Source organism: Psammomys obesus, unplaced genomic scaffold (genome assembly GCF_907164565.1).
Source record: "Psammomys obesus unplaced genomic scaffold, mPsaObe1.curated_primary_1811, whole genome shotgun sequence".
Taxonomy (NCBI): domain Eukaryota; kingdom Metazoa; phylum Chordata; class Mammalia; order Rodentia; family Muridae; genus Psammomys; species Psammomys obesus.
The window spans coordinates 5,654,022-5,665,720 of record NW_026586816.1 but is presented as its reverse complement, the minus strand read 5'-3'; the positions used below and the strand labels follow the sequence as shown (position 1 = coordinate 5,665,720).

At 44.7% G+C, this 11,699-nt stretch overlaps 1 protein-coding gene across 4 annotated transcripts in view; it reads right to left on the bottom strand.

Annotated features, from left to right (window-relative positions):
• Positions 1 to 681: 681 nt before the first annotated feature.
• Dzank1 (double zinc ribbon and ankyrin repeat domains 1) overlaps positions 682 to 11,699 on the bottom strand; it is a 49,950-nt gene continuing 38,932 nt past the window's right edge. For 3 of the 4 annotated variants that reach the window (XM_055602613.1, XM_055602616.1, XM_055602614.1), the window contains exons 18-21: positions 9,003 to 9,083; positions 8,405 to 8,532; positions 5,459 to 5,533; positions 682 to 5,061 (exon numbers count right to left, since the gene is read on the bottom strand). In XM_055602613.1, the coding sequence (XP_055458588.1) occupies positions 4,896 to 5,061; positions 5,459 to 5,533; positions 8,405 to 8,532; positions 9,003 to 9,083 (450 nt within the window). In that variant the 3' untranslated portion in view covers positions 682 to 4,895. The remainder of the gene's footprint in view (positions 5,062 to 5,458; positions 5,534 to 8,404; positions 8,533 to 9,002; positions 9,084 to 11,699) is intronic. The other variant, XM_055602615.1, reaches the window with a different exon arrangement.

The window sequence follows — 11,699 nt, the reverse complement described above, 5'->3', positions numbered from 1 at the left end:
ATCACCTGGAGGAGTCTTGGCCAGGGGCTGTCTACATCAGGGTGGGGATTGCCTGGTTTAGCTAATGTGAGGCAGGAAGACCAAGTCATCACCGGTGGTAGCACTCCCTAAGCAGGGGGTCCTGGACTATACAAGAGTGGGCAAGGTGGAATTGAGCACTGGCTTGCAAGCGTCCACTGCTCTTTGTACTTGATTATGAATATGACATGCCCCACTCCCTCAAGCTTCTGCCACATAGGAGCTAACTTGGCTTTGTCAAGATATTTATCACAGCAACCAGAAAAGTAAGACACATACTGATCAAAGAACACCTGATGTTCTCTTGAGGTCTCTGTGAACAAACAGGAGTGTGAGCCATCTCACACATGCACACACACACACACACACACACACACACACACACACACATCTTTTTTTTAATCATAATATTATAAGGAAATAGACACTGTTTAACAAAATTAGTTATTTAAAATAGTCCATGCAGCTGAGCGTGGTGGAGCACCCTTTTAATCCCAACACTCAGGGAGGCAGAGGCAGATGGATCGCTGTGAGTTTGAGGCCAGCCTGGTCTACAAAGTGAGTCCCAGACAGCCAAAGCTAAACAGAGAAACCCTGTCTAGAAAAAACAAAGAAACAACAAAAATATAGAAGTCTTGAGAAAACTGACACTCTAAGAATGTGTAGGTTAGCAGTTTTTCCTTTATTTAAATTTTATGCTGTTTTAATTCTTATAACACAGAGAATGTTTTATGAAAGCCACTTGTCTGCACAGGATGAGCAGTGGACCACTCTGCTGAGATATGAACATCCATCATGACTGCACATGTCTGGGAGACAGAATCTGCACAGCATTATTCCTCTCAGAGTGCATAAGCCGTCACAACCAAAATACTGACTCACTTTAAAAATCTGTGTTCTCAAAGTGAGCACAACCTTCTATCAGAAAATAAATGTTCTCCAGACTTAATAGCTGAGATACCTAGTTCGTAAAGCTGTCCTTTAGGCTCACTGATCATTCAAAAAAAAATCAAGTAAATTTTCACAATTATTTCCTAAGAAGTAGACACAACACTTAGAGTGTATAAGCATGCAGGTACAACATTGTGCTAGTCAGCTTTTCATCATTATCACACAATACCCAAGATAATCAACTTACAAACAAAAGGTTGTGTTGGCTCACAGTTCTGAAGTTTCTAGTCCACGATCATTTGACTCCAAGGCTTTGGGGCTGTATCAAGGTACATCATACCAGAAACAAAATCATTCAGTTAATCACCAGGAAGCAGAAGAGAGTGAGATTCCACAAGCCCCTTCAACGACATGCCTTCAACATAAAAGACATCTCAGTAGCCCACATTTCTTAAAGGTTTACTCTTGGGGCTCCTCCATTCTCACCCATTCAAATATGTGAACTTCGAGATTTGTACAACTCAGTTATCAAACCACCTTGAAATGAAAAGGCACCTTCCGGACTTTGGCTGTCAGGAACATAACACAGAAACAACCCACAGGGTCACGTTACTGAAGAAGTTTACTAAAGGGAAACAGACTACTTATATAGATATGTCACAGTGTTAGAAACACACACACGCACAATCCTGTTTTAACATGTTAGCCTCGAGGAAATATAAGGGGTCACCAGCGCTTTGCTGTCTGTCATGCAGGAAGCAGGAAAGGGCAGCCTCATCCCCAAGGGTCCCAATGGTTCATGGTAGGTGAGCTGGCCTAAATGCTGCCTGCACTTTAAAAAAATGCATTCAGTGAATCTAGAGATGTGGAAGGCCTGTGTTCAAAGCTCATTGTCTGGGCAGCTTTCAGACTCTCAGACTTGATAATCCATTGTTAGAGAGATCATCTTGGCCCATCACTTTGGGTAACCTGAACCTAATTCAAACCTACAGACTGCATACTGCCAAAAATACCAACCAAGAAAGCCTATAGCTCCTTCTGGGTTCCTACAATAGATAGAGACCTGGTGATGGAAAGATCCAGACTGGGCCCAAAAGGTAGCAGATTAAAAGCAAAGGAGAGCTTTATTTTAGTAGTCACGGGAGACAGTTCACCTGCCGTCGGAGGAGGCAGTTTCTGTCTCAACCTTATAAGTCCATCTTTGCTGAAGATGGAGAGTCCGGGGACGTCTAAGGGGACCAGCCTGCAAAGCTTGCTGAGGCCTTCAGGGCCTGTTTGTCCTGCCACACACTGCCTTCCAGCAGGAGCTGGACTATGCTATGGCACTGCACAGTGAATTGACCTAACATCAAACAACACAGGCTGTGTAGACTGTCCCAGTGGAGCTGTCTCCACTAATCAGTTAACTCCAGAGTCCTCTGAGTCCACTAAAGCCCCAGAGAGAAAACAGTCTAGGGAAGTATCCTGCTAGACAGATGCTCCTAGCTTGAACCATGCAAGTCCATCTTTCAGACGACCAGTCCATAAGAGAACCCGCCCCATCAACAGGCCTTCCTCTTACACATGGTTCTTGAGTCTCTCTGCCTGACTGACTTACCATTCTCTACCCACGTACCCTTTCTCGTGTAATAAGAACCACATCCATGCCATTGCCATGCCATTCCAACATCTTTAGCTGGCCTAATGTCTCTGTCTTCTCTTGCCACTTTCTGTCTGTGCTCCCCTGATACTGTACCTAAGACTGTTTTATGCCAACTCCATGATGTGCCAGCATGTGTGTCTGCGGGAACAGTTCCATGGTTTTCACACATGCTTTCTTTTAGAGTGTCTGCAAAAGATTTAGGCCCACCCCCCACTGTGTTTTCAAGGGAAACACACAGAACAGATGTCCAGGTAGAACATTTTGGTTTCAAAGCAGTCAACAGTATCTGTAGTGATTTCTGGCAAAAGCAGCTCTAAGGAATGGATCATAATTACTATGGGGTCACTGATTGTGACCAACTGTGTGACCTGTTACACAGAGAAAAGCAAGATGTCAGCCACCCCCTCTGTCCACACGGACTCACGTGTACTATTCTATAAACAAAAGGGACAGCTATCGCTTCTAGAGGCCCATGAATGATGAGGTCCCATTACAGTGTGGTGTGTCCTCCAAAGGAGGAACCTGAATGCTAGACTCTTTTTGCCCGGGAAGGTAAAACACCTGTAAAACTGCAGTCGCAGAAGCATCTGATGCCACGTGTCAGATGTCCACGTGTCTACAGGAAATGCCTCCCGGGTCTCTTACAGACATTGGTTCTCCTTCCCTGGTGGATGTCCTGAACATCCCATCAAGGGTGAGGACATTAAAACAATGTCATACTGAGTAAGCGTAGTCTTGCTTTCAGCAGACCTAGCAGAATCGAAGTTACTCAATATGGGACCATTCCTAGGAACATATTTCTGTGATCCTTTGTAGGAAAGAGAGAGCCAACCCTTAAATTAGAATTGTTTTCAACCACCTGTCTGCTGTGGGTGACGGATCACCACCGCACAGGGAGAAACTCTGGGAGGAGGGAGAAGAGCCTGGAGATGGACTGAGGCCAGCTTGAGGGAGCATGAGACAGGATAACCTAGTTCTGAATCGTGGGGAGAGACTTCTCAAACACAGTTTCTGCTAAGATAAGGACACAGCTATCTTATGCTCTGAATTCTTATAAATTACTTCATTAAGCTGTATATTTATGTCCAATAAAAGCTGGGGAGGATATACACATGCTATATATTTTATGTTATACTCCTGTGTACACTCACATATGTGATTATACCATGTTACACCACACTACAGAGACATGGCTGAGGATGAAGCAGCGGCTGAAGAGCCTGGATGGAAGCGCTTTATTATATGGAACTTTATACTTTTTGGCTTGGAACCACACGTAATTATTACCTATTGAAAAAGAAATAACCAGGCTGGGAATTTCTAACTCTACTTCAGTTGGTGGAGTATTTGGTTAGCATGCATGAATCCTTGGGTTCAGTCCCCTGTACCACATAAAACCCAGTGTGGTGGTACAAGTCTGTAATCCCAGCACTCAGAAGGTGGAGGCAGCTGGATCAGAAGTTCAAGGCCATCCTCAGCTACATAGCAAGTTCGAGGACAGGGCACACGAGACCTTGTTTCAAAAACAACAATAAAGAAAAACAAAAATTAAAAACAAAATTTCAAAATTATCAATAAAAACATTAAAAAAATATCTGGACATGGTGGCACATACCTTTAATCCCAGCATTTGGGAGGCAGAGATAGCTAGATCTCTGTGACTTCAATTCGAGCCTGGTCTACATAACAAATTCTAGGCCAGCCATGGCTGTAGAGTGAGACTCTGTCTCCACAAACCGACCAACAACAAAACAAAAAACACAACAGAAAATAAAATATAAAACATTAAAAAGCATATGTTAATTTTACCATACTCCAACTTGTATGTGGTTCTGGGTAGTTATGCCAGCTTTAGAAAACAGATCTGAGTCTGTTGGTCACAGCCTCTAATCTCAGCTACTTAGGAGGCTGAGACAGGTAGATCTGGAGTAGTTCAAGGCCTGTCTATGCTACAGGGTGAGTTCAAGGCCAGCCTGAGCAACTTCATAAGACCCTATTTCAAAATAAATACAGCTGGGTGTGCGTGTAACACAATGGTATACAACACCTACCTAGCGTCTGCAAGGCCCTGGATTAAGTCTTTTGTGACACGCATCCACACGCACATACACGCACACACACTCAAGTCTTATAAGTTATTTGTTTTGGTTTGGTTTTTTTGTTTTTCAAGATAGGGTTTCTCTGTTTTAGCCCTGGCTGTCCTGGAACTCTCTGTAGACCAGGCTGGCCTTGAACTCACATTATGACTTCTTTTCAACCCTAGTTCTTAACACTTAAATACACATTCCAAAAATAAGAACAGCTGTAGCTGGGTAGTCTTTGCTGCCTCCTGAATACCTCATCTCTAACTGTCACTTAGGATGTGGTTCCCTGGTGGGGAAAGTCGGTCCTCCAGACCTTGGCTGAACTTAGTGGCAAGGAGCGAAGAGGCGAGGTCATCCCCAACCTCCAGAGCGGTGTCATATGCTGTTTGGCCTCTTGAGTTCTTCTTCTGGGTGTCTGCGTTGCACCTGAGAAGGAAGTGGATAAACAGTCACTCAGGGTCACTCAAGCATGCGACCTCAGAGTTTGACTACTCCTTGCCCCAGAGGCCAATGTAGGCATAAGCTGGTCCTGCCTCCCCAAATCTACCCCAAAGAGGCCACTGTAGCTTCATCTCTCACAGTGACTCTACCTTGATCCCTTTTAAGGGACTGTGTGATTTCAAATACTCAACCGTCTGTCCTTGTCATTGGTCCCAACTGCCTCCAAGTCCTATAGCCACGTTCAGTGAGGGCTAACACTCACTGTGCAGTAGTGGCCTTCGGTGGCAGGGACAACAGTCCAGAGCGTAGGGCCCTTCTACCGCCACTGAGTGTCAGCAGGGATGTCGCTGGCCCCCTCAGCGGTGTGCGCCTTTCAACATACCCCAGTAGCGTGGCGATGCTCTCCCTTCCTTCCAGGCCAAGTAGAGCTGCTTCATGAAGAGCTGTGTTTCTGAACCTATTTGTGGAAAATATTTTCTGAGTAAATCTTTAGTGTTATCAGGACAATGGGAAGGGACTAAATTTGGGTCCTCAGGTTTGGTGACAGGTGCCTTTACCTGCTAAATTCTCTTGCTGGCCCTAACTCTGGTTTGCTAAGGAATGACTTGCCAAGCCTCTCTGATACAGGAAAGCCAGGTCTCTGAATGGCTGAGAGTGGAAGGATGGAGGGAACGGAATGTGGTTCGCTGGGTCTACTGAGCCCAGCTTCAGGGCAAAGGCCATGCTGACAGGTTTAAACTCTTTGTTTGCTGGTTATTGTTTTTTGTTGCTTTGTGGTTTTTTTGTTTTGTTTTGTTTTGTTTTTAGATAGAGTCTCACTATGTAGCTCTGGCTGCCCTAGAATTCACTTTGTAGGCCAGGCCGGCCTTGAACACACAAAGATCCACCTGTCTCTGCTTCCCAAGTGCTGGATAAAAGGCATGCACTACTATGCCCGGCTCAAGTTTAAACTCTTTAGCTGAATACATTTGAACTATATTTAGTAGCATTTGATTCTCTGAAGGCAAATCATCTGCTTCCTTTTACTGAAAACTGCTAAAAAGAAAGGGGAGATCTGTGTTTTATTTGGGAGCGTGGCCCCAGCCTGGCTTTCTTCTTGGAAGCCTTTCGCCCATGTAAGTTAAACACTGCCCCAGGCAGCCTTGATGAACAGTGGGAGTGACTACTACCCCAGCCAGTACTGAGACTTGCTAGACTTGCAATGGCACTGTTACAGCAGTCAGAGAGATGGGCATGACCAAAAGCAGGCTCAGTATGTCTGCAGTGACATCTCTGTGCACCTGTCACTGTGGAGTACTGATTAAATATGTAAGAAAACTGAGGAAGACCACATCAAAATGACAACCTGTTCTATGCCCAGAGTAGTTTCAGATTCTTAGTTGGACTGTTCATGAATCCAGGACTATTTTACTGGAAAATTATTCAAAAAGTGGCATGTGTGTCATCCATAAGGCATCATGCTTGTTTTAAAGGCCTGTTTGAATTATAGTAAATATATTATAAAGCAAATAGCATCACTGGGCACAGTTGTACACACAATGGATCTCAATATTCAGGGTGCAGAGGCAGGTGGATCTTTGTGAATTCAAGGCCAGCCAGAGCTATACAGTGAGACCTTATTTTAAAAACCCACATAAACAAATGGCATCATTCCATGATCAAGATAATGATGTAAAGGTGTGCAAAGTGACGGAGAGAGCACGGTGAGTGTAAACCTTCAGAGAGCCTAAGAGAGTTGGCAAAGTTTATAACTACACAGCAAGTCTTCTGCTATAAAATAAAACCGATAGGGAGCACTATATTCTGATATAGGTGTCTTATAGGAAATATAAAAATTCACTCAATAAAAAACATAGTTTTTGTGTTTTGAGACAGGCTCTTGTTATTATAGTCCTGTCTAGCCTCAAACTCATGATCCTATTCTGGCCTCCTAAGTGCTGAGACTACAGGTGTGTACCAACAGACCTGGTGACAAATTTTGTAAGCATATATGGTTAATTTGAAATGATAAAACCAAAATAAATAGTAGTCATAAGGAATATGTTTTGAATAAAAACATAAGAAAATCTGAAACATAATAGAAGCAAATATGGTGAATTTTGCTCCTCCTCTTCACGGTGGCTGGAAATAGCCAACATTACATCTCACCAAGCCAGGACTTGAACTTGTCTGTGTAAGAATCCAGGAAGCAAGAGGGCTAGATACCTACACACCCTTGTAAATTTCTATTTTGACATTTTGGCCAGGAGATGAGCACTGCTATAGATGATGCATACTCCAGGAACTTCCAAAGTCACTTGGAAGCAAATGAAGAATCACAGATAGGAACTGGGGTGTGAGTCAAGATGGCACTGAGGTTGCCATAAGTAGGGCCTCTCTATCCTCAGATGAGGTATCTTAGGGCCAAGAGATTGTGTGGTCAACTCACGTGCCAGCTCCTCACCCATGGTGTCAGCCTCTGCACGCAGTTATGTAATGCTTTATTTCTGCACTGACTTCACAGATGTATTTTCACAGGAATACACTGAGGCCTCCCTTTACTTGGTAGAGCTCTTAACAGTATGGATCATAACAAAAACTTCGTTCAATATCCCAAGAGCTAAAGATTTGTTAGAGTCAGAAAAGTGCAAGTTCATGTTGGTTGAGGTGGAACATACACAGCACTCAGGAAGCAGAGGCAGAAGGATTGAAAGTTCAAGGCCAGATGGTCTACATTAGCAAGTTTTAGGTTGGCCATGTCTAAATAAAAACATTCCCAAAGCAAAAATTAATAGGTTAGCAAATGTATTACCATTTATAAAGCCCGTTAAGTTAGACAACCCAATAAAATTTTGTTTTACTCTGGGTTGTGATTTAAATAAGAAATGTCCCCTGAGGCCTTGTTCTAGGAGGCTGGTAGAACTCACAGGAGATGGAGATTCACTAGGAAAGGTCATGAGGGGTGAGCCTTGATATTTTATAGCCTTGCCTCACTTCTTGTTCCTGAGTGTGGACACAATGTGACCAGTGAGCTTCCTGCTCTTGCCACCATGCCTTCCCTGCCTGCTACCATTTTGGACCATGGCCTCCCAGAATTTTAAGCCCAGAATTTTCTTCCTTAAGTTGCTTTTGTCAGGGCTTTTAGTCACTGGCATAACAAAGTAATTAAAATGCCCAGCTTTGGAAAACACCCTACTCAGCCTCTTACTGAGGGCGAGATAGATTAAAGCAGCTCTAAGTGGTTCCAACTGGACAGGCAGTTTTACAGACTGATCTTACTGCAACCGAACCCTGTGAGCTATTGCTCGCCACTACAGGAAGCCCCACTGTCCTTCCATGTCTCACTTACGGTCCCCACTGCTGGTCGACGTCTGCTCCTCTCTGAGCGAGAACTGCAATGGCTTCATGGTGTTTATTCACAACAGCCACAATAACAGCAGGTCGACCTTGACCATCACAGCAGTTAGGGTCTGCTCCCTGTAGGTCATGAAAAACGGCAAACTTGCCACAGAAGCCTGAATCCAACATTGCCCATCTGCCATCCCACCATGAATAACAAACGTCCTAGACAGGGATGATGGCATTGAGACTAAATCAAAGGAAAGGAGAATGGGGGATCTCATGAACATAGCTACAATGGGCACAGCTGTCAAGCCCCCAGATTACAGCTTCTCCCCACCATCAGGAAGAGACACCTTGTTGTGTTAGGAAAACAGGTTGAATGTAAATCTGGCCACAGAGCGGGAATTCTGCCTAGCCTCATGGATATTACTTGGGTTCACATGTGCGTGGCTACGTGAGTCTTTGCTATAGAAAGTGACAGAGTAACAATGAGTATAACGCTCTTGACTAGTCATTTGCCCCATTTGCATATAGTGTTTGTCTAACAGGCAGCAGGCACAGACCAGGCTGGTCTCTGCAGAGAGGCCTGTTCTGGTGGCACTCACTTCGTCCAGCAGCTGTTCCAGCACAGACAGTCTTCCTTTCCCTGCGGCGCCAAGTTCCTCCAGCAGGAGTCTGTTTTCAGGCTGCAGGAAGACAGATGCCGTCATCTCCATTGCTTCTGTGTGCCTGTGCTGTAGAATCCCAGCCCCAGCACTCAAGGCACAATGGCCCTCTCTCTCCCAGCTTAGCAGTCACATTCTCTGTTGAACCATGTCGATGGGTGACTGTTAAGAGAAGGTGGTGTGTGTGTGTGCGTGTGTGTGTTCCTCTTGAGTGTTTTTGTGTGTCCACAGTCTTCCATATGTAGCAGTGGAGACATGCACTGTGTAACCAGTGCTGGCTCCCAAGCCTTGCTTTGGTTAAGGACAATGCCTTGACGTTTGTTTTATACAACCAAGGGCAAAGAGGCTCATGAGAGATCGCACAAAACCTCAGAAACTTTGCCACCTTTGTAGTGAACATTCCTAGGAAGAGCAGCTAAGCTGAAACCTAGAAGCTACTCTGCAGGCTTTTCTAAAATGCTCAAGGCCAGGCCACTATGACAGATCACAGGCACACCTGAGAAATGGAACCAACTGAGCCTGTCTCTTGGTTAGAAAAAAAAAAAATGCTTACATTTGTCCATAGATATATGAAGATTTCCATTTATGTTTTCAAAATGCTATGAAATTCATCATTATCTGTCTTTAACATTTTTTTTAACATAAAGGATTTCAAATACTAGAAGACTGAAGAAGTCAGCCCAAACAAACACATTGCTTTCCAGATGCTTCTGCCACTGGATCTCAGGCACGCATTGGGTGGTCACAGGGATCCTGACTGCTCTTTGTAAAAGTGTTGACAAAACCTACTGCCCAATGACTTCCTGGGCTGCTAATCCTTTCAGAAGGTATGGGGTTCAGGCTACATCACCCCTTATTTGACACCACACCTTTCTGTTGAGTTTTTTGGAATAAGGTATTGCATCCTTGGGTCTTGGGTATGGTACCTAGTCACAGTGAATTCTGTACCTTAATGGGAAAATTAATAGAATGTCAGCTTCATGAACTCCGGGGCCACATCTGGGTGTGCTCAAAATAATCACTACATAGCTGGAGCCAGCAAGTGCAGATGAGAAGGCAAAGGTACACAGCAGTGGGAGATTTGGTTCACCCACAGACTAAGAAGGTGCGGTCTCCGAAGTTCTAAGCTGTTAATTTGAGGGACTCTATGCTCCTCCTATGCTCACTATTTCAAACTGGGGGAAGGTAGAGAGTACAAGCAATCACAGTCTTTCCCCCAAATTTACTAGTACCTGTGAAGCCTATGGGAGCAGCATGCAAATGCAAAAAAAAAAAAAAACAAAAAAAAACAAAAAAAAAAAAAACCAAAAAAACACCAACCAACCAACCAACCAAACAAACAAAAAAACAAAACCAACAAAAACAGCCCCTGCCTCAGAGCAGTAAGCAAGAAGAATGGTGCATGCCCACAGCAGAAGCCCAGTACCCCACCAGCGTGACAGAAAGCAGGGAGGAAGGAAGCATCACACATGCCCATCTCCACATCTGGCCTGATGTTCCCCACAGTTATCTGTGCTGCAGCCAAAGACGGCCAGTGAGAGGCAAACAGGAAAAGGCACTGGGGGCACCTTCTGCCCCTTGCTCTAAAGCCCCCTTTGGGATTATTCATGGTATATATTAAAAAAAAAACACAAAACCTTAAAGCTTTTAAGAAATCATGAAGTGATGCCCACCATCAGTGGACTAGTGATTCTGAGGGATTTCCAAGAAGACTCAAGTAGCTGAAAGCAAAGCAAAAAAGACAAACGAGCAAACAAAAACATTGTAGGACCCAGAGATCCAAGTGTCTTCTCTCTGTGCACTCAGATTCTCAGCCAGGAAGGAGGGCAGATCCAGGGTGCAGGCTGCAGGCAAGCATGCACTACTGAAGGGCTTGCTGTGACTGGCTGAGACAGCTGCCAGCCACTGTGCTCCCTCGTGAAGGTAGGAACATTATGCTTTTTGTTTAAACCCCTGCAACTGTTTCCTAGAAATGACATAATTTACCCAGCAAAAGCTTCTGACTGGTGAAGGGTAGAGCATGCCACAAGGGAGGGTATAAGGAGAAGGGAACAAACATAGCAGCCTGCAGAATCAAAACATACAGGAGTACATCCCACCATTAAAACCCTTGTTACCAGAGGAGAGAGAGACCTTCCACACTGGCAGCCAGGAGGCCTTAATGCTTCTCTTGCCTTCAGCCCAGTGATTCTGTGGAATCCCATTGTGGTGGTTTGAATGAATGGCCCCCATTGGCTTATATATTTAAATACTTGGTCCCCAGTTAGCGGAACTGTTTGGGAGGGAGCAGGATGTGTGTCCTTGAAGTAGGTGTGTCACTGTGGGTGAGCTTGGAGGTTTCAAAAGCCAATGCTTTCTCTGCCTGTGGATCATGATGTAGCTCTCAGCTACTGCTCCAGGGTCTGTCTGCATGCCACCATGCTTCCTACCAGGATGGTAACAGGCTAACCCTTTGACACTGTGACATTCTTTCTTTTATAAGCTGCCTTGGTCATGGTGTAGCTTTACAGCAGCAGCACAGGAACAAAGAAAACCATCTATAACCAGCTGCCTACACAGGGACTTCCGCTCACATCCTACCCGTGCTCTTACACTGGACACACCCAGGCTGGGCACCACTGCTGAGCCAACTGGCCC